The 23841-nt window shown below is 44.0% G+C and overlaps 1 protein-coding gene across 5 annotated transcripts in view; it reads left to right on the top strand.

Annotated features, from left to right (window-relative positions):
• Window positions 1-12670, top strand: part of RBFA (ribosome binding factor A) — a 69164-nt gene extending 56494 nt beyond the window's left edge. For 3 of the 5 annotated variants that reach the window (XM_088475889.1, XM_088475888.1, XM_088475886.1), the window contains exons 2-7: window positions 894-933; window positions 4861-5034; window positions 8005-8117; window positions 8696-8780; window positions 11255-11328; window positions 12091-12670. In XM_088475889.1, the coding sequence (XP_088332015.1) occupies window positions 4882-5034; window positions 8005-8117; window positions 8696-8780; window positions 11255-11328; window positions 12091-12481 (816 nt within the window). In that variant the 5' untranslated portion in view covers window positions 894-933; window positions 4861-4881 and the 3' untranslated portion in view covers window positions 12482-12670. The remainder of the gene's footprint in view (window positions 1-893; window positions 934-4860; window positions 5035-8004; window positions 8118-8695; window positions 8781-11254; window positions 11329-12090) is intronic. The other 2 variants (XM_088475887.1, XM_088475890.1) reach the window with 1 other exon arrangement.
• The last annotated feature ends 11171 nt before the right edge of the window (window positions 12671-23841 follow it).

The following is a 23841-nucleotide window of genomic DNA, read 5'->3' as shown; positions in this document are numbered from 1 at the left end:
TGGGACGTGTATACATGACCCACACCCCTTTCTTGTCACTGGGAACATTTCTTTCCATATGCACCTTAATGTAGTGCCCTTTATACGGGTTCCCCTTATGCAGGCCTCCAGTAGTGCCCCTTGTACAGTACCCCCAGTATGCAATGCCCCCAGTAGTGCCACTTATACAGTGCCCCCTTATGCAGCCCACCATTAGTTCCCCTTATACAGTGCCCCCAGTAGTGGTGCCACTTATGTAGACCCCCAGTAGTGATCCCCCATATGCAGTACCCCCTGTAGTGGTTCTCCCTTTGCAGTGCCCTCTGTAGTAAGCCCCTTATATAGTGCCCTCTGTAGTTAGCCCCTTATATAGTGCCCCCAGTAGTAGTCCCCTCTATACAGTGCCCTTTTTATAGTGCCCCCAGTAGTCTACCCCCCCCCCCCCCCCGGGCGCTGGCTCTAAGCACAAACTAGGAGGTCCGTCGCCCGTAGCGCAGCCCTGCTCTTTGCCTGGGCCCGCCCTCTACCCTCCCGCTAGCGCTATTGGGTAAGCGCTCAGGGGAAGGGGCGCGGCCATGCAGCACAGGACGGCGCATGGAAGCTTAGCATCGGTCCTGCTGCTAATTAAAACACACACAGCTGGAGGCTGTGTGTTTGTTACTGTGTGTAGTGCTGACCGAACACTGACCTCAATGTCCTGGAACATGTCCGGCGGCGCCCCCCGCACCACCGTTCAGATGGTGCCCGGGGCACACGCCCTGCATGATTCCCCCTTAGTGACGCCTCTGGGTCCATAGCAGATTGACTGGTGTCATAGGGCGGGGAGTCCCTGTGTCGTTTGGTAGAGAGCCTCCATTGTGCACTGTGTAGTTTATTAAATATTTCAACATGTATGTTTATATTTATTTCTACAGAAAGAAACTTTGGTATGACAATCCATGTTATTCTAGGCCAGTAAGTATTAGTATAAATAGTTGGTTTGCCAATTTACATTCATGTGACCAATAAACTTTTCAAATAGGTCTTTGTTGTACATATCCTTGTGTATTTATATTTTATGCAAGAAATCGTGTGTGACTGTCTGTCTGCTTGTCCTTTATGCACGCCAGTGTTTTGGACCTAGCTCCACAAAATTTGTCATGTTTATGTTTTTTGACCAGGATTAGGTTTTCGTCCTCGTCAGGGCCACACAGTCCCTAAACATGGGGATATTCTTAAATTACACAGGTTTCGGGGCTGGCTTCAGTGGAAATTGGCAGTCTGTCAAAAACCTGTGTGAAAGCTACAAAAGTATCCTATTTAACCTCAGTCTCAGCAATTGTTAGACTTTGACGCATGCAAATGGGGACACTCTTTCAGGGCTGGCTCCAGTTAAAAATGGGAAGAGAGAGATCCCCTTCCATTTCTGTACGATGACGTCATCTGCCAGTGTCCAACGTCATTCCCTACCATCCAAGTGGGCATAGAGGGGGAATATAAACATGTGGCGAGCCACCAAGCCCGCAAGGGGCCAACTTTTTTATTTTCGTGGAAAGTGTGGGCAGAAACCTCCACTTCCTCCCTCACTCACGTCACTTCCAGGTACGGCCAGTGAAGGGATTTATACTCTTCCAGTGGAAAAGTGGCAGTCTGCCAAAAACCTGTGTGAAAGCTACAAAACTATCCTTGTCAAACTTTGACTCATGCACGTTCATATTAAATCCAGTTAGTCCTTTTAAAGTGACCATATAAAACTTTGTGGACCACATAGCAAGATCTTAAAAGGAGTTTTCCCAGAGGTAAAAAAAAACCATACATTTGCCCCCACACAGAGGCCCTGATTCAGAGCCGGATGCTCTGACAGAGCGCTCGCTCTGAATCAGGGCCGGCCTTCTTGTTTTTTAGAGCAGCCTCCTGGCCGCTCGCATAGCTGTGGGTGACCACCCACAGCTATAGCGAACGGCCATGATGATGGTCAAGACCATCGCGACCATCGGGCTTGCGACGAGACCCTTGTGGTAGGGTCTCGTTGCCGCAAGCCCCAGAGAGCTTTCAGCTCAAACAGAGCCGAAAGCTCTCCCACTGTTATCACTTGTGATGTCAGTGGGGCCGGCCCCAGACGGTAGGCGTTCCCATGGGAACGCCTCCGTCTGGGCAGCCATGCCCCCGTCCCGCCCACCAAAGGGGGTGTGCTGTCACTCAACATCGACAGCACGCCCCCTTTGGTACAAGACCCGGATCGACTGTTTGCCCGTCGCTATCCGGGTCTCGCGCATGCGCACGATGGAGCCGGCTCCGCACTGGGCCACCATCGACCCGCTTGCGAGCGCGTCTGAATCAGGCCCTCAGTTCATTCAAGTTATGCCACACAGTAGTAACCCTTATACACATTATGCCATGCAGTAGTAGTGCCCCTTATACATTATGCCACACAGTAATGCCCTTTACAGATTATGCCACATAGTAGTAGTACCCCATATAACACATTAAGGCACACATACTATAATGCCACACAGTACTGCCCCTTACACATTATGTCCCCCCCCCCCCCCCAGCAACTCGCCTCCCCAAGTGTGGATATGGTGCTGGGCCACCACATAATTATGGCAGGCAGCGGCAGACGTGGACAGACACTGGAGCAATTTGAATATGGTGTCGATTGCAAGCCAAATGGAGCTCGCAGACCGGCAGCCAATCAGGAGCCGCTGCCTCTGCTGATTGGCTGCTGGTAAGCAAGCTCTGATTGTAGCTGGCAGACATGGAGAGACAGTGCAATCGACTGACACCCGAGCCCCCCTCAGCGGCCTTGACTGGACTGACCCACCTTGTGTACGTGATTGGTTGCAGGGAGAGCAGCAGGCCACAGAGGCAGCTCGGGCACCATAGCAGCTGCACCATTTGCACCCATAGTAGTTACGCCACTGATTGCATGCATGTTAGCAAACTGTGTGGTTCTCTTCAGGATCAATGGAATGGGGCTTTAGGAGAGGACAGTGTAAACAAATAAAGGCAGCAGGTGTACTTCAGGGTCCAGGCTTCAACCTGGGCAACACTGGGTATCCCAGCTAGTATTGTTATACAGGTACCACTCTAACTTTGGGAGCAGTTCCACTAAGTGTGTTTTTGTTTTTTTAAAACCGTTTCATATAAACAGACTAGTCTCTAAACTGTGCTTTATAGCCTTACTTTATATCGCTCAGAATAATATAGAAATTGGGACAGTCTGTTAAAATAATGTTACCTATCAGTAAATCCTCTATGGGGGAGGTATTATAACGTACCGCTATAACGCTTCCTACTTCGCCTCTTTACCGAGACGAAGCAGAAAGCACTAATGATGAGATGTATTAACATGTCATCGGCCGGAGCAGGGGCGATCCCTGCCTGAGTACACAGCGCATCAGCCTAGTACTGTCTCTGTCCTGGCTGGCTCCACTGAGCAAGTATCGTGAGATCCCATGTGCAGCCCTGAAGCCGGAAGCCCCCGCAGCAGGAACAGCGCTGTCCCTGCTGTGGGGATAGGGTTTCGCCAGACTGTAGCTGTCGATGGCAACAGCTGCAGCTAGCGGAACGGTCAGGCGAACTGACCGTTCGTACATAGCCCAGGCTATCGGAGCTGCTATCTTGTAGATAGCAGCGCCTATAATGACATGGGCGCATAGCGCCCCGGGCATTTACCGCCCAGACCCCCACTCATACATGGGGTAGAATCGGTATCAGCGCACAATGTGCGCTGGAGCTGCTTCGGTGGTTCATACATATCCCCCAGTATGTATTTTATTTCCAATTTTCTTCTCTGGGACACGTTTAGACCTTATTTCTGGCTAACAAAATGCCCACGTGGCTTTCAAGTTACAGCTGATATGCAAATATACAATTTTACAAATGTTGCATGTGTTCTGTTTGTATATTGTGCATGTTGTAGTTGAGGTTGTAACTTTCTCAATCCCTTAAGACCAGGAACTATGCTATCTTATATTGGTTCTCATTCTCCATGCTAGTACCTGGTGTTATTTAAAAAAAAAAAAAAAAAAAATTTGCTTTCATTGGCATTTTAGATTTCCGTTCAAGTGAATTGGGGCTTTAAGTAGCATGTCCGAGGTCTCAATGGGCCGAATTAAATTCAGTGCAATGATGAATAGACGTGGGAGGGAGCTCCCGCAGCTATTCAATACACTGCGCTGTTTGCCTTGTCGGGAATTGGTTAAGTCAGAGAATGCCGGTTCTCGCAACTTAACCTGGATGTTAAGGCGCAGTAACCAGCATTCTCTGACTAAAGTGCCGGGCGCACGGCTGTTGGCATCGGGCTAAGCCAGCAGACAGCTGCGAGAAGAATCCTTTAACCGCCCAAACAGCGCGGTGTATTGAATAGCTGAGGTAGCTCCTTCCCACGGCTATTCATCATCGCACTGAATTGAATTCAGCTCATTGGTTGTTTTTGTTTTTTGTCCTGGTTGGCACACATTCCTGTTTTCTGTCTTTGTTTTTTTAAAGTGATAAGGTGCCCATCCACTTAAAGACATGAAAACGACTGCACGATTATGACATTGTAATTGTGCAGTCCTTTGTCAGTCTGTGATGTGCCTACACTGAACGACTGCGCATCAATCATCTGCAAACAGGCTGAACCTGACGTTATTGTCAGGTTGTCCAGCATGTTTGCCCGATGATAGCTGTCTAAACGACCAGCGGGAGCACGCATCGCTGGTCGTTTTAGACATTTTTCTTAACTATTTGCAAACGATGATTGAACAATAACGATATTGTTATCGTTCAATGGCTTCATTTAACCGTCTAGTGGATGGGCACCTTTAGTTTTAAGGAGAATATTTGTGCCTTGTAAGTATTTTAGTTTACATCCAGGACTGGGTATTTATTTGTGACAATATGCCTATCTTGCAGGATAACCAGCCACAAGGTTTAATGAACTTGATAAAACAGCAACAGAAAGAAAAGAGAGGAAATAACGTTCGCATTAGAGCTCTAAACTCGATCCTGTACAAAGCACTGACAGGCCTGCTTGGTACATCAGAAGTCAGTGAAGAGGTTTTTGATCTTTGTATCGAACTTTCAAAGGTAATTTGACATTCATCTGTTTAAGTCACATTCTCTTAAAACCCTGAATTGCCTATTAATATTCTTCATTATAACATTTAGCCATAAAGTAATGCACAACTTTGGGCCGTATTCAATTAGAGGCGTTTTTCGGCAAAAATATCGCCTAAAACTTTGCACCTAATTCAATTCCATGACGATTTTGTCTAAGCGGAAGCTCGGTGCATTGAATTCGGCAAAAAAGATTCTCCAATGAATAGCAGGTGAAAAGAAATGCAAAATCTTTATTTTGGGGTGCAACCGTGGGGAAACGACTCAGAACCCTTGGGACAGCGCCCCAAAGGACAAATCTGCAAAAAAAAACAAAAGATAAGAACACCCCAAAAAAGACATGTCATTTTTGGGGTGATGTCAAAAGTGTGGGGACAGCATAAAAACTAGTGAAATAGGCTTCTTGGGGGCTGCAAGGATGGGTCAGGTGTTTTTGGGATTACAGGTGCATGCAGCAGGTGGATTTTTCACATTTTTAAAAAGTTCACTTTAGAGACATAAAAATATGCCAGCACCCATTTTCAGGTACCCCAAATTTGACTGGACTACTTATTTTCCCCCATAAATACTGCTTTATGCCATTCTTCACCACTTTAACAAAGACGCAAATAGGAAGCAATTTACACAACTTAAGTACGCAAAATTAGCTTTATTAGGGCTATTAGTACACATCTATATTGATTTCCTATGTTAGTGCATCTTTTTCTGGGGTACAGACTGATTTCCCCAATTCTTTCAGTACTTTTTGCCTGTTCTGCATTCGCCAATTTCCGTTTTTGCCTGTTTTGCAGTTGAATTAGGCGAAAAGCGGGAACACGCATGGAATAATTTCGCCTCTGCAACAGGCGAATGAGGGGGAAGGTCAGACAGGCGAAAACTTTCCGACTTTTCGCCTTTAATTTTGTCTTTGTGTGACGTTAAATTCTTCCAAAATAATTTGTGACCCTCATTCCGTAAAACAGTAAGCTACAATTCACTGTAAGCTGGCCATGCACCAAAAAAGCCTGTCCGCTTGGAAATTCCAGATCATTGTTGGTTTTGGTCATACCTGTATGGCCGGATGTGATGGTACCATTACCGAGTCCTCCTATTAATAATCATTATTTAGTGCCAGCATACACAGCAGTGCTTTACAATTAGAAATAAACAATAACACAGCTCCAGGATCTCAGAATGGCATGATCTCCTTATACAGTTCTGATTTTTTTTAATTCACTATTTCCTATATGTAATTTTTTTTTTCTAATATAAACCCCAAGCCTTCCTGCTATACGTTAAGTTACAAATGCAGCATCCCTGTCATTTTTCAGTTTCTCCTGCAATGGCGCTATATAGCATCTCCTCTGTCCAACCACATCTCTGACATCAGCAAATCCGCCAGCGTGAATCTCTATTAGCACCAGCAGTTTAATTTCCCTGACGTCAGATGAATGACCTGGTGGACAATGGCATCTTAGACTGTCAGCAATGACTGTTTGAATCGGGGGCATAATGTGTGTTTATTGCCAGATGGGGGGCTGGAAAGACAGTTTGAAAACAGGCTACTAGAAGAAGCCACATGTACTTGTTAATTCACAAAAATAGGATTTACGTTGCTGGAATTCTACAATGTTACTAGGATTAGGGTGAATGTTACATAAAAGATTAATGGAGATAATGACACTGTCTGCAGAGAACGCAAATTAGTTCACTTAAATATTGTAATTAAGAGCTCTTTGTTAGGAACATGTATTTAAAGACATCACTTCAGTGTTATTTATTCTCACACCTAAGCGAGAGGAAAAGGTATTGGTCCCTGCAAGCACAATGCACACCTGCTGAATAGTCTGTTCTACTGTAATACAGAGTCTGCCATGCTTCTTGTTTAAGATGAAACTGGAGCTGGGACACTATTACACATCCCCATACACATTCATTGGTTCCAGTATCAGCCCATGTCTAATGTCAGACCATTGCTGCATATGCTGGTACTTCAGGGAGTAATGCACAAAGTAAACTTATAAATGTCCATAGGACATAATAGCAATCATCTTTTTATTTTTAAAATCATTGTCCCAGAAGGACTACAGTATTAAATGTATTTTTCTGTATTGACACCATATTAAAACTTGTGTGTGAACCTAATGGTTAAAACATGGTGTCATAATTTACCTGACACTAGTATGTGTGTAATTGAAATTAGTTGTGTTGCTCTGGGAAGTGACCAATCAGAGTTTTTAATTGCACTTTTTAATCCGCTTTCACAAGCAGTGCAGCGATCTCCATTAGATTCCTAGGTCACCATGCAATAAAGCAGCAGGTCTGCAGTCAGCTTTTGAGGTGGAATCAGAAATGGTGTGAATGAGCCTAAAAATTACAGTTGGATTATTAATCCTTTGCCACCTGCCACAGGTAGTTCTGCGCCCTAATTAGCTCGTCCGATGCCACTTTCAGACAAAGCTCTTCTTTCTCCCTTTCAGTTATCAGTCTCCCTCCTCTACTTGTCTGGAGCCTGTCTGACAGAGCCCTTAATTCCGTGTATGTGCCTGAAAGCGTTTGGTTGCGCACACAGCATCCTAATGTAGAACACTATAAACAGGTGCCAAAAAGATTGCTTAAATACAGGTATAAGGTGGAATCTCTTGTGATGTTGCCACTACGATATCTGTAACAAGATCAGTCTCTGTGTTGTGAAAGATCCGGATACCCATAATTCCCTAAATGTTAAAGAAGTAACGGTTAAAAACAAAGTTGCAGGGATGCAAAATAAACTTTTTTTATTTTGCTTGCAATAGTATCCATATGTATAGTAAAACTCCCCAAATAAAGAATGTTACCACTATACAGAAGGTTTTATTGAGTCTGTGTTAATTAAAAGTAGACAACCCCTTTAAAGAAAAATTTGTTTGCAAAATCTTGCGCTGTCATTATTTTGACTAGAAATGATGTCTTGTTGTTTAGGTGTCTGTAACAGTAGATGTTTCAGCCTGTCGGGCTTATTGGAAAACCAGCGGCAACAAAGACACAGATGCAGAGATTGAAAAAGTGCTCCAGAAATATTCTCCTCGTTTTAGGTGCTGTATTTAATCTTTGTGTAATTTCTTTGGTCTGTACTGTGGATTTTTGGTCTATACAAATGCTGGATTTGAAAGTTCTTATCTGTGAACTCCGAGCATATTCCCTCTGTTCTACCTTAATACTTGATAGGCCTGCTATAAACAGTACCCATTGTTTCTAGCTTGTTAAACCTATACATGCTACTATGAAGTTATGTTTTATACATCTACACATATTGGTTAGGTCTTACATGTTGAATGTTACGTGTAAAAGTTTTGTTAATTTTTCATGTCCAGTATACTAGTCCTACTATGTATAGTCTAGTCCAGTGGTTCTCAAACTCGGTCTCAGGACCCTACACAGTTCATATTTTACAGGTCACCTAGCAGGTGCACAGGTCTAGTCATTACTCACTGACACAAATCCACAGGTGGAACTAATTATTTATTTTGTGAGGAGACCTGGAAAACATGCACTTTTTATGGTCCTGAGGACCGAGTTTGAGAACCTGTGGTCTAGTCCGTCATGGACTCCCATTTTCCTAGTCAATTATGACACAAAATATATTTCTCAAAGCTTTTATTGTGTTTTTCAGACATCTCTTGATAACACATCAGGTTCTCGGAAGAGTTCCACCAATTTTGTTTTTAAAAGACAAAGAGGATGCTAAAATACAAGAGGTAGGATGAATAGAACATATACATTATCTTCAAAATAAATCTACAAGATATATTTAAGGTGCATTTTTACCAGGATCCAAACAACCTTTAGTATACATCTCATGTTTCCCCGGGATGCCGTAGGTGAGGACAGAACAACATTTATCCAATCAGTAGAAAGTTGTCGCAGAGTATTTCAGGTGCTGACATGCAGAGGCAGCGACCCCATGGGATTTCCATGATTGGCAGTGAGGACAGGAATGACGACTATGGCATAAGGGAAGTTTTATGATGTGAGGAAGTAATAGAGGTAAGTAGGAAGACACAGACAAAGTTAGATAAGAGAAGAACCAGAGTCCCTCAACAGCCTTAAGGTGTAATGTGAGGTCATTGTCAAACTATTGAAGGGAGGTGTTAAACGCACCTCTACATCATTATCTTGTATTTATTAATGATCTCTAAGTAAAGAAATTGAACTGCAGCTTCATACGTCGGTGCTGCTATATTGATAAGCTTACAGAAGCTAATTGGGGGTTGTCGATGTGACCTGCGTGTGATTAGTCAGAAATGTGATGATTGCTGCCCAGATGGAGGGTTCAAAATGTCCAATCGTGGTTTTTAAATATATGGGTGGTGTTTTCTGTGGCACAGAGTGCACGTATAGAAGTTTATGCACTTTTATTAAGTCCTCTATCGCCATAGACCATGCTGTAAATAATAATAATTTGGTAAATGTTATTAATCACTGTGGACTTCCATTAACTGGAATATTCACATTCTATAATGAGTTTCCTTGAAAATTTTAAATATTGCCAAGTCACTATGCTAGATACATGTTGTCATAGGACTTTAGTCTGAAATGGCCTATTGATAATGCGACTTACTAAAATTGTTCAAATCTGTACTAAAACCGTAGTAATCAGACATGTATTAGCTTACATGTTTACTTTTCCTAGATCAGCGGTTTTAAACTGCTATGCAAGTCTGCCGCGGCAGTCAGAGCCGCCGGGTACATTTCACAGTACAGCACCTCGGGATGCGGCTGAGCTCTTTTGAGAGACGAGACGCGCCCAGGCAGTGACCTACCCAGACGTGGCGGCGTGACAACACAGGTCACGTACGCCGCGTTGGCCGCCTTTCTCCCTCCTGCCCGCTCTGCCAGCCGTCCAGCCTGCTCTCTCTACTGGCTGTCTGCCTGGACGCACGCTCGCCCGCTGCTGACAGCTTTGCAGGGTGTGAGTTTTAGGTTGACCAATGGTCATCATATTTATCTGTGGGGGCCAGCCATGTTTTATTTTTTAGTGGGGAGCAATGTTTTTTTGTTTGTTTTTTTGTTTCTGTGGGGGCCATCCATGTTTTTTATTATAGGGAGCAATGTGGCCTAGGTGTTTTCTGTAGGGAGCAATGTGGCCTAGGTGTTTTCTGTAGGGAGCAATGTGGCCTAGGTGTTTTCTGTAGGGAGCAATGTGGCCTAGGTGTTTTCTGTAGGGAGCAATGTGGCCTAGGTGTGTTCTGTAGGGAGCAATGTGGCCTAGGTGTTTTCTGTGGGGAGCAATGTGGCATAGTAAATATATGTTGATATTTTGTTATTAAATACTAAAAAAAAATACTAAAATATTTTGTAAAAAAAAAAGGATAGTTTGCCTCGGCAACTTTAAAATCTTGTGTAGTGTGCCTCGAGTTGAAGAAGGTTGAAAGTCAATGCCCTAGACAGATAAGTTAATATCTGGTTTCTATATTTTAGTTTGAATATTTACCTTTGAGCAATGTTGTTAAATAAGTTGATGTCTAAATGGTATCGAATACAGGTCAAAAACCTTAAATTTAAGCTGCTGTGACATGACTGATCCTGTGTATTAAACTACAATATACACAAATGTGCTGTGGCCTATTGGCCCATCTCCTTTCATTCAGCCAAATTGTAAACTGATTCTGCTACTTGCATTAAGTGCTGACCAACTGGATCGGCCTGTGCATGACTATCTTCACCAGGGACACCGCTATCAATAAGCAAACTTATTCGGTTGCCTAAAACAATAATTAAGAGACAAATGTCACTAATGCAGTGTTTCTAATGGCCCTATAGTTCCCCACATGAGGCGGTGACATGAAGGAGAAGCAGCCAGTAGCATTTTACTTAGGAAGCTGCTGACTGCTCCTCCTCCCCAGTGGGTCACTGGGAGTAAGACGCATTACACTTTCTTTCCTAGGAGGAGAGGATGTAGCTCTCACCGCTCGCTTGCGGCAGTGATGGGGAGCAACACGAGGCATGGGTATTGCTGCCAACGGGAGGCGGCATCTGTAGTGCTGCCACTTAACTGCACCTACTTCCAAATATGGCAACCTGCTCAAAAGGGAGCAGAAAAGCATTCTGGACATAATTGGTTAACTATAAACACTGCGGTTATTCCATGCATATTATTCATTCCATAATATACACATCTATTGATTTATATATTAATGTCAAATTCTGATTTTGTATTCATTTAACACAGGTAGAAGAATTGTTGGCAACATTAGACTTTGGATACAACTATGACAAGTCAATCAGATGTGGAGATGTTCCCAGGTACGTAGTGCTAGCATACAGCAAAGCGATCTGGAGAAGGGAACAAACACAGGAATGAAACAAGATTGGGTACTGTCAGGCAGGAAAAAGCACAAACTTACAATGTGTAGGGAAATAGGAGTTTGATACATGAGGTTAGGTGCTACATATTGCATACTGATTCAGCCAGGCCAGTGTAAAATGCTTAGTAGGGATATGTGACCCAGTCAGAGATTAGACTGTTTTTGAGTATTGATGGAGAATAAATGTAAGTTTGTACAGTGGCACCGATTGGGTAGAATAGCCTAAAGAGAGTTTAAAAAGATTAGTCAGTAATTTGAAACATCCTTGAAAACTCAGCTCTTTGGGCAAGATAATCAATGTTTGGCGGCTAGAGGAAAGTCTTGGGGGGAATTACACAGGGTGGGAGCAGTCTGGGAAAAAGTCCTGTAATCTGGGAGCAGGTAATGAGTGTTGATGCCTGGTTCAAATCTTGGGCAGAGTGGGCGGGTCGAGTTGGTAGGTATTGAGATGAGCAAAGAGATTTATGTTGATGCAGTTTTCTTAATGGCTTTGTATGTTGGTAGAATTGCATTTATGTTTGATAAATAGGATGAGAACCAGGTAATGACTATTTCTTAGTGACCTAATGAATAGCAGTGTTTATTGAGAATGGTTGTCAACCAGATCAATAGCAGCATAGAGCATTAGAAACAAGTAATAGCCTTATTAATAACCTTAGTCTGTGCAATCACCTTGTTTTGCCTGTTTTGTTTACTTTAGAACATTGCAGTGTGAATCCCCCTCTGAGGTGTCTGCTTTTCCTACTACCAGTGTGTTTGGAATTGATCATGTAGAATTTAACAAACAAATTGTTGACTACAAGAAGAAAATGAAGGCGAGGCAAATGGAAACCGATGGCATTGAACTATCAAAGCAGCAGCAAGAACAGCTGGCAGAGATTAGGAAGCAAAAGCTGCTGAGGAGAAAAATGAAAAAACAGAAGTGGGCTGTGCAGGATTGCACCAGTCCCCGGGACTATCTGCTGTCTGCAGACAGTGACTTGTACTCTGACCCAGAGGAAGAATATGAGCCTGAACTGCAGGAGCACATTGATGATCTGGAAGAGGAGGATGGAGATGGTGTGACCAAATCAAATGAAGTGAAATCTTGACAATGGCCATATTTCCCATGTGCACTACTTTTATACTCGTACATAACTTCTATGCGTTCTACAGTGTAGTAATGAGATTAGAAATACCAGAGTTAAAAAAAAATGCTTATTTCATTTGTGTTATCACTAGGATGCAAAAATATTTCTTATAGACTTTTTTGAATAAATATATTGGTAAGTTTTTTGGTTGCTTTAATGCAATTGCTTTTATTCATCTGAAACTGACGAAAAACATTTAGGCGGAATTGGGGGGTGCCTAACCCTCCCTCGCCCTAGACTAACCCTCCCGGGGGGGTGCCTAACTCTTAAGTCCCCCCCCGGAGCCCTAACCCTCCCCCCCCCACGGCTGTCCGCTTACGGCGCCCGGCATCACTATGATCGGGATGCCGGGCTCCCGGCGTCGGGGAAATGTGGGCGTCTACATCTAGACGCCCGGCATTTCACCCTTGCCGGGATATGACAGTCGGGAAGCCAGCTGCCGGTATTTAGGCAGTCAACTTCCCGATTGCATACCCATTTAGGCTTACCTTCCTCCAGCTCAGGGAAGTGAGAGCAGCCTACTGTTTTTGACCTTACAGGCAGACCTGACAAGTGTTACTTTGACATCTGTCATGCCACAATTGTAATGCAACGCGCCATTCCTTATTTACTTAAAATTTCACAAGTCAATACTATAAAGCAGAGGTTCCCAAACGCGGTCCTCAAGGCTCCCCAACAGTTCAGGTTTTAGAGCTATCCATGATTGAGCACAAGTGGTTAAATCACATTGACTGAGGTACTTATTAAGCCACCTGTGCTCAACCAAGGATATCTCTAAAACCTGAACTGTTGGGGGAGCCTTGGGGACTTTGTTTGGGAACCTCTGCTATAAAATAACTAAAAAAAAAAACCTTAAGTGGGTTCTAGAAAACAAAATGAATCTAAAAATAAATGGGGAATTATCTTATTAAAATATATTACTAAATTCATAGGTATACTTCAACCACAGACAAGTTACGCATGTTCTTATGGAACTATAAACTCCAGAAAAAGCTTACACTGATAAAATTGCAGTATTTACAATCCTAACTCTGGGGTATCAAGTTCCATATAATTTTAGAGCTGCTGATTGATGTGTAGATGTGCGATAAGGAACTTCAAGCCATCAGATACAGTAGCTATGGGAAATGCATCATATGCAGACAGAATACTAACTACTGTATTATTGAACCAACAGGGTTCTCTGGTATTAAAGGTATATCTAAATGTAAAAAACTTTGGCTGTAAGACCAGCTGCTAACATACAGGGTGTTACAACTACTAAATTGTGAAGAAATAAATTTTTTATATATACAGTCAGGTGCATAAATATTGGGACATTGACAGAATTTTCATATTTTGGCCTCTATTCACCACCACAATGGCTTTGAAATGAAACAAACAAGATGTGCTTTAACTGCAGACTTTCAGATTTAATTTGAGGGAAATTACATCCAAATCAGGTGAACGGTGTAGGAATTACAACGGTTTCTATATGTGCCTCCCACTTTTTAAGGGGCCAAAAGTAATGGGACTATCAACTCAAAAGCTATTTCATGGACAGGTGTGGGCTATTCCCTCGTTATTTCATTATCAATTAAGCAGGTAAAGGTGGAGTTGATCCTAGGTGTGACATTTGCATTTGGAATCAGTTGCTGTCGACTCTCAATATGAGATCCAAAGAGCTGTCACTATCAGTGAAGCAAGCCATCATTAGGCTGAAAAAATCAGTTAAAGCACATCTTGTTTGTTTCATTTCAAAGCCATTGTGGTGGTGAATAGAGGCCAAAATATGAAAATTCTGTCAATGTCCCAATATTTATGCACCTGACTGTACACACACACTCCCTGGTAATTTATGATTGGTGGCAGCTCCAAAGGTAGGGCTGCAGTACAGTCCAATGTTCAAATAGGGGAGTCACACCAAGTGCAAGTGAGTTCCAGCCAGTGATGTTTGGCAGCGTGTGAAATGACAGTTGGTGCGGCTCCCCTATTTGACTTTTGAAGTGCGCTGCAGCCCCACCTCTTACCAGGGAAGTCCAGGACCAGAGCATTGTGTCCCTCCTGGAGAGGGTCATGTTGGGAGATGTGTATGTGTGTATTAATATATATATATATATATGTGTGTGTGTATGTATGTATGCGTATGTATATATGTGTGTATGTGTTCCAAAGAAAATAACCAACAGTCCAGGTGCCCTTCCTGCAACAAACCAAACTTGCAGCTTTATATAGAATCAATACTGGATGGCACTCCGGTAGTATCAAAATAAATCAGACCACACAGTCGTGGAGTTCAACGTTTCAGAGGCTCTCCCTCTTATATCAAGATATCACCAAAGTACAAAACAAACAGACATATAGATATAGTAACTCACCACTGTGCATCACACATCCACGTAAACCCTGTTCAGCGCTGATGACGTCGTCATCACTAATGGCCACCTGCTGGCGTCCCGGCAACCTGCCATTAGTGCCCGTCACCATGACAACATCGGGGATAATGAAGCAGGGAAAGGGCTACGATCTAGGAAGCGCTGGCAGAAGGCTGGATCAAGCATAGGCTGTACATTAAAAGTATGATAACATCAATTACCTCACTAAGGGATCTGAATAGAAAACAGATAATAGGGTGTGTACTAACACAATGTATATCAACTGAGATCAATAATATAGCATCCTATCTGTATAAACAATGACATGCCAATGATAGTACAATGACCTAAAGGCAAGAAGTGACACAAATCTAAAAAGGGAACATGTCCTGTAAGGGTCACAAAAACAAAACAAGAGTATGAGAGCATTTCATTTAAGCCAGTAGAATGCACTATCATACCTCCCAACATGACCCTCTCCAGGAGGGACACAATGCTCTGGTCCTGGACTTCCCTGGTAATTTATGATTGGTGGCGGCTCCAGAGGTGGGGCTGCAGTACAGTCCAAAATTCAAATAGGGGAGTCACACCAGCTGCCAGTGATGTTTGGCAGCATGTGAAATGACAGTTGGTGAGGCTCCCCTATTTTAATTTTGAACTGTGCTGCAGTCCCGCCTCTTACCAGGGAGGTCCAGGACCAGAGTATTGTGTCCCTCCTGGAGAGGGTCATGTTGGGAAGTATGCACTATGTTCAAGACATGTAACCTCCTGGCCTGTTTTGTACTTTGGTGATGTTTTCATAAAAGAGGGAGAGCCTCTGAAACGTTCCATGACTGTGTGGTCTGCTTTATTTTGTTACTACTGGTGCCATCCAGTATTTTTATATAATAGAATATATCATCAACACAGTAAAATATAATATACATAAAATTATCTAGTACTACTGGGAATCAGAAAAATAAAGAATAATCAAACATAATATTAAAACAGGTCCTGTTTGTCTTTAACGTATCCTTGCCTTATATAGGTCTCCATCTGCGAGAATCAGAATTAATGGCTCCCTCTCAAATTCTTTCCCCATAGCAAATGGAACTAAACAGTGCTGCCCATTATCTCCCCTGATTTTCATGCTTTGTATGAAGGCCCTGGCATGATCCATACACCTAAACTCGGGTATATCGGGTTTCAAAGTGGGCAGGGAGGAATATAAATTAGCTCTATTTGCCGACTATTTATTGGCCACAATCACAAACCCTATAGTTTCACTTCCAAATTTATTAGAAGAGTTTAAGATCTTTGGGGACCTTTCTAACTTTAAAATTAACTACTCGAAATCTGTTGCTCTAAACATTACTGCCCCTTCCCAGATGGTAGCTGGTCTCAAATTATCATTCCCCTTTGCTTGGCATACGACCCATTTAAAATATCTCAGTGTTACTTTAACTAGAAACCTTACACACCTATTTGAATCTAATTTTGTCCCCCTACTAGCCAAACTCCGCTCGGATTTGCAGATCTAGAAAACCAAATCTTTTTTGTGGTTTGGAAGACTGGGTGTGTTGAAGATAAACTTCTTACCTAGGATCCTGTACCTCCTACAAACTTTCCCAATCAAATTATCACCTAAGTGGATACTAGATGTCCAAACTCTAATTAGAGATTTCATCTGGAAGGGAAATGGACCCTGTTTGAGGTTGGATCTTATGTCCCGTCACAAGGATAGAGGCGGCATTTCCCTTCCAAATATTAAAAGAAATCATCAAGCATGCCTCCTACACCGCATTTTAGAATGGACTAGGGGGGTCATTCAGACCCACTCGCAAACGGCAGTACGCTCGCAAGTGGGTCGATGTTCCCCACTGCGCATGCGCACGACCCGGACTGCGAGAGCCAAGCTGTCGCTCCGGGTCTCGCACCAAAGGGGGCGTGCTGTCGATGGTGATTGACAGCACGCCCCCTTTGGTGGGCATGCCGGGGGCGTGCCTGCCAGACGGAGGCGTTCCCATGGGAATGCCTACCGTCTGAAGCCGGCCCCACTGACATCACTAGTGATGTCAGTGGGAGTGATTTTGGCTCTGATGGAGCCAAAATCACTCCAGGGCTTGTGGCTGGGAAACCCTACCGCAGGGTTTCCGTCGCAAGTCCGATGGTCGCGATGGTCAAGACCATTGCGATCATCTTTTTGGACGCTCGTATATGCTGTGGGTGGTGACCCACAGCTATACGAGCGACCAGGAGGACGCTCCATTTTAATGGAGGAGGGCCCTCATTCAGAGCGAGCGCTCTGGACAGAGCGTCCGGCTCTGAATCAGGCCCTAGATCTGACTCCCCTAAACAATGGATATGTATAGAGGAACAAGCACTTGAGATCCCCCTGTCGATAGCACCGTGGCTTCCTGTCCTCCCCAATCTCACGCACCCCACTATTGGTCCTACGCTCTCCTGTTGGAGGAACATGAGGAGATCCCCATCGATATTCGCTCCTAATTCCCCTCTAACATAATTTCTCTATAATTAAAGTTTCCCTCTGGGGATGGACCATAATACCTTCCATTCTTGGTTGAGGGCAGGCCTTTTCAGAGTTGGACAGTTGGTTAGCAATGGTAGTGTATTATCTTTTGCAGAGGTACGTGAGAGATGGAAGCTGCAGGCTAATGAATATTGGCGCTGTTTCCAGGTTCGTCACTTCTTACACTCCTTGGGAGCACCCTAGACTTTTAAGTAGGGTTTATACTCCTTTTGAGCAGCTGTGCGCAAGTCCCACTCCCCCCACCCATACTATTTCATTACTCTACAGCTCTCTTTCCTCAGACGCTGGCATCTCCCTCCGCAGCTTTACTGAGCGTTGGAACCGTAACCTCGGTTCCAGTCTAGATGAAACTCAATGTAGAAAAATATTTGCACTAGCACACGCTTGCTCCAAGACTACCACCGTTGTTGAGACTTCGTACAAGCTCATCTCGAGATGGTACAGATACCCTGATACTTTCTAAAATGGGGATTGGGGTGCCCAATATATGTTGGCGCTGCTCTAATGCCTTTTCATATCTGGTGGCAATGCCCGCTTCTCCGGCCCTATTGGTCATAAGTGATTCGCCTCCCAGCCATAATTTTTGGTGAATCGGTCCCCACAGACCCCCTGTTTTGGTTGTTCCATCTGTCGTTCGGGACCCTCTCGAGGTACAAAAGGTCTTTATTATGTCATTTGAATAACGCAGCAAAGGCTGTTATCCCGGTGAGATGGCGCTCCTCTTCTCCCGCGGTGACTGACTGGTTCATGAGAATAGATTTATATTTGGAGATGGACGATTTGATAACCTCCGCTGATGGCGATTATGAATCCTTTAGGGATATCTGGTTTGGCTGGATGGACTTTAAAGACTCTGTGTCCTATAAAACCTTTCTCTCTAGCCGACCCACACCTGTGTAAGTTATATCCATCTCCCTGCCTGGGTTCTATGTGACCTAGTGGAGCCGATATACATCATTAAAATTGTTGTGGCCTTGATGTTGATCTACACTCCAATCATGCAGCAACTTTCTCTACCATATTCCCCCCACCCCTTTTTTTTATTTTATTTTCTCGTTGTATAACTTTGTATCTGCCCTCCCCCCACCCTTTTTTTTTTTCACTTGTCCCATTAAGGCTTCATAGACATGATCTGAAATTTCACAAAACCTATTGAATTTCTGCTACTCAAACTTCAAAAAGCAATGACATTCTGATCAATAAGGCTGACGCCTTAATGGATGTGTTCCTTGCGCAATATAGATATGGTATGCCATCACACCCTGTGGTTAACTGCACATTCAGCACTCTCACAGAGTGAGAATGCTGTCACTCACAAAGTGGTGGAGCTGCTAATTCACAGAATTGTGTGCTCATTGGAATACACACATGCAGTCTATGCAATTGAGGTCTGAGCAGTTATTTGCTGAATTGCAGTCCCAAACTTACAAGGAACCTGTATAATTTTTATCATGCTATAATATATAGTGAATAACCTAAAATGGTAATAAGGTAAGTGATAAACTGCTAGATGGTAAGTTTAAAAAAATACTTAGGCTAGCATAAACTGAAATACAAAGTAAATTTTTGAGTTATAGAAGAAAAAGGACTTTTTGTAGGGAAGTTGGGCAGTCACCTTAGTTTTGATATATGCATCTAACTTAAGGCAAATTAGTTTATTGTGCAAGACATTCACTAGAATACAGGAAGTCACTCACATCATTGATTGTTCTTTCATTGGACGCTGAGAAGGCATTTGATAGGTTGCACATGTCCACGATTCTTGCCAGGTTCATCCTTGAGGGTTCATTCCTTCAGGCAATTCTTGCTATATATATATATATATATATATATATATATATATTCCTCATGGACGCTCGCCTAGCTGTGGGTGACCACCCACAGCTTATGCGAGCGTCCATGATGGATATATATATATATATATATAAACAGACAGAGTTTTCAGCAATGGGCTCTTATCCAACAAGTCTGCCGTTTCCAATGGCATTAATATTTGCCTTCACCATGGAACCAGTAGCTGAAAGTATTAGAACCCACAGCCAGATCTCTGGTATCTCAGTTGGATCCCTTCAACATAAAATATGTCTCTTCACAGACGATGTGCTGCTATTTGTCACCGACCCCAAAGTTTCCCTGCTGGCAATCCATACAGTCCTCCAGGGATTTTCTGAGGCCTCCTACTATAAACTGAACAACTCCAAGTCTGAAGCATTGTTTATAAACAGGCCTTCTCTCATTTCCATTAAATCTATATACCCTACACCTGGCAGAATTCCTCATTAGGTTAGTTTGATATCCAGATTCCCTCAGACTTACACAAGGTTATTGATTGTATTTACTCTCTCTTTTTGAAACAATTCATTACCAAAACTAAAGTGGGTACAACTATGAGATCTTGGTGTTTGATAGGCTGGCTGCAGTCCAGATGATGCTACTTCCAAATATCCTATATCTCTTTCAAGCTATTCCATTCCTACTCCCACATTCACTCCTAAATCAATTCTACTCTGTATCTTCATCCTTTGTTTAGAAGGGGAAGCAGACTAGACTTTCTAGAGATCAAATGTTTAGATCACAGGTTCCCAAACTCGGTCCTCAGGAACCCAAACTGCATGTTTTCCAGGTCTAACAGAATCAAGTGAAATAATTAGCTCCACCTGTGAGTACACCTGTGCACATATGAGTACACCTGTGCACATGCTGGGTGACCTGCAAAACGCGAACTGTTTGGTATCCTGAGGACCGAGTTTGAGAAGCACTGGTTTAAATTAAAGATCAGAGTCTTGCTGCCCCTAAATTGGAGTTTTACCAAATTGCTAGTTTATTAGCCCAACTTTCTGGCTGGTTTAATTCCGCCTCTTCTAAACTGTGGATGGATACTGTGCTTGTCCCATCCCTTTCCTCTAGAGCAGTGGTGTCAAACTCGGACCCTCCAACTGCAGTTTAACTACACATTCCAGCATGCACTGCCACAGTTTTGCTATTAGGGCATGCTAAAACTGTGGCAGGGCATGCTGGGATGTTTAGTCCCACTGCAGCTGGAGGGGCCCGAGTTTGACACCCCTGCTCTAGAGGATCTCCACTGATTGGATCCCAGACAAAGGCCGGTGGGGATGTAGTTACCAGACCGGTGGACAGTATGCCGTCAGTCTGAATCCCGACACGGGACATAAGATAGGGGTCGAAATACTGATGCGTATCTTAATCCTGACGCTGTAATACAGAGAAGGCGCCAGCCTGAATTAGGTAAGCCCAGGGCGTCTTAGCTGTTAGCCATGGTGGGGGCGGGTGTTAGGTTTAGGTAGCATAGTGGGGTTAGGTTTTGGGTGGGAAGTTAGGGTTACGCTCCCCTAGGGGAGGTTAGGGTTAGTCACTGAGGGGGGAGGGTTATGTTTAAGCACAAAGGGGGGAGACTTAGGTTTAGGCACTAACGGGGAGAGTGCAGGGTGGGGAGGGTTAGGATTAGTCTACAAGAAGGGAAGGCTAGGGGAGAAGGGGGAGGTTAAATATACATACCCGACCCCTGTCGGGATACCAATCATCAGGATGCCGCTGTCTGTGTTTTGACAGGAGGCATCCCGACTACCTGCATTACATACTGATTACGGCCAGTGCCCCACATTATTTTAAGAAGCATTTTTTACTCCTTGTGCTTGGGACAGGATGGTAAAATCCTCAGAGAATATTGCTCTCCCTTCAGTTCGGCTCTCATTGAGTATCAAAGTTAATTCGGGACCTATCCCCGTCCAACTGGCTACCATTAGGTATAGTCACTTGTCATGACTTATTTGACAATGTTGGTCTCAATTTAACTAGTTGCAGCCTCAATATTGAGTGCCTGCGCTTACGTGTGAGACATTGGTTTCATTCACTAAGTGTAGGTTCCCCAGTCCTTCCCCTAATTCCCTCTTCTGTAGTTTCTAAGCTTTCCTCCCCATCCTTAAAGTGTAATATTTTTGTGTGGTGTTTAACTCTCCTGTCCACCATTGATAACAATAAACTAGTGGTTAAATCTAAATGGGAAGCTGATTTACTGATTTCCTTGTCAGATGAGGAATGGGGGAAGATCTTTCAGAATGTGTATCAAATGTCCAGACGCATTAATCATTTGGAAACGCTTGTTAAAATTCTGCATCAACTATACCTTACCCCAGATCAGCTCCATAAGATTTGGCCTGACCTTTCTCAGCTCTGTTGGAGGAATTGCGGTGGGGTTGGTACTTTACTCCATATTTTTTGGTCCTGTGCTGTGATTCAGTATTTGTGGAAGGAAGTCTTTGCTTTCCGACGTTACGGATATGATCTGTCACAACTCTCGGATGGCAAATGGACACAATCCGTATTTGGGGATTGGCGTGACCTATTTCTGAGGCACGGAGTCTAATGTGCCGGTGGTGTTCACCAGGGACCCTCGCAAGAGGGTATGGGCTTGGCTGCGTCCAACACACAGGTCGCAGCCCTCAGAATAGGTTCCCCTATACGGGAGCTGGTGAACTCTGGATGGAGCAGAGAAGACTTTCAGCATAGTGAACAGGCCGGGTCAGAACCAAATGGACAACAAGGTACCAGGGAGCAGACATATGCAGGTCACAGAGGATAGTACCAGGGATTAGACAGAAGCAGGTCAGAAACAAAGCCAGGGTTAGAAACAGACTTGCAGAAGCTGATTGCAGGAATCCTCTAATCAGTGCAGCTGGTGATTGCACTGAGCTGGATAATAGACTGCAACTGATGTTTGCTGAGTAAGTTCACTGGCACAGCTTGTGATTCCTAAACTGGAATACAGCAGCACACAAATCAGGACACAGAGATATAGAGCCAGGTAGCAGTGTTGGTTTTCTGCACAAAGGAGCCACAGGATAGAACTTAACACTAGGAAGTAACTCTATGCTCTGGCGCCAGTGGGAGTTATCACAGGGGATATGAATCTGCTGCCAGTCCCTGATAGGCTGCTGAGGTCAGCTAAGGCAGGAGCACTCCCACTGGAAGAATGCCAGCAGCTGACATAGTGCATGATGGTGTTCTTGAACAAGGTCAGAAAGAAATCCTGACCTGCAGCAAATGGTAATGTAAGTCACACAATTTGAGTGTGACATTACCCCCCTCCTAACAGGTGGCCTCCAGACAACCCTATGACTTGAGAAAAATAAATCTTGAATAGATCTCTGAAGATCAACAACACTCTTCATTGGAGAAGCAGAAACTATGGTAGCAATTAATGTTTTTGATGATTCTTCTTGCCCTTTCGGGAACATCTTGATCCATCGGGAAGAGACTGAATCTCTGGTTCAATGAAAACTTCCTTTCTAAACATAGGACCTCCAGGGAAAGGTGCTTCGTCCGCTAGAGGATCACAATCAGAATCAGAATCCAAGTCTAAAGTCAGAATCAAATTTTTTTTCTTGGAAAAAGTACCAGAAGTGGATGATGGATCCAAAGGACCAGGATACCCAGAGGAGCCTTCATGGTGAGGGGCTGTCACGGGAGGATTAGGATTTAGACCCAGAGTGGAGCTAGGAAAGGTCTTCAGGGCAGATTGCTGGTACTGGAAGGATGCAGGTTTCAGAGGAGAATGATTCATGAGTGGCCCGCTGGCAGGTGGTAGCCCAGACGGAGGTAAACACAATAGATATGCTGAGTACTGCCGACTGGTAACTGGCTGACTGGGGAGAAGCGCAGACTGTTCAGATGTCAGCAGGAGTCCCCCTAGGAGTTGTAGCCTGGAGAAGCACTGCTGTCTCACAGAGGTCTGACAGGAGTAGCTGGAGTCTGGAGCAAGCAGGGTCTGTGGATAATAGCTAGGAACAGGTAATAGCAAGGGAGTACAGAACTAGTACCCAGCTTGCACTGGGATTAATGTTGCACTGACAAAGAAAGGACTGCTCAGTAGCCCTTAAATACCAAAGGAAGTGCATGGTTGCTAGGATTCTTGATAATGCTCTGGCTGGATTGGCTGAAATGAGTCACCTGATGAAATCCAAGATGGCGATGCCCATGTAGTGCTGCAACACTGCCTAAAATGATTCACACTGACACCTGCATGTCTGTGTGACCCCAAAGTATGCAGCACTGACCTCCAGATGCCTGCGTCCCAGCCAGAGGGACCCGCCACAGTGTCCGAACAGGTAAGGCTTGCTGGCCCTGGACACACACAGCCCTAGTCATGACAGTACCCCCTCCTTTATGGATGACCTCCGGGTACCTCTTGGGTTTTTCAAGATTTTCTGAATGGAACTTCCGAAGAAGACGGGGAGCATTGACGTCTTCCTCCTTTACCCAACATCTTTCTTCGGGACCATACCCCCTCCAGTCCAGCAAATATTGGAGTTGTCCACAACGGTATCGAGAATCCAGGATCTGTTTAATTTCAAACTCCACTCCTCTCTCGGTATGGACCATGGGAGATGGAGGCAAAACTGTAAGGAATCGATTTAGAA

This window comes from Taudactylus pleione, unplaced genomic scaffold (assembly GCF_031769625.1).
Source record: "Taudactylus pleione unplaced genomic scaffold, aTauple2 ptg000179l, whole genome shotgun sequence".
NCBI classification, from domain to species: Eukaryota; Metazoa; Chordata; class Amphibia; order Anura; family Myobatrachidae; genus Taudactylus; species Taudactylus pleione.
This window is presented reverse-complemented; position numbering and strand designations above follow the sequence as displayed.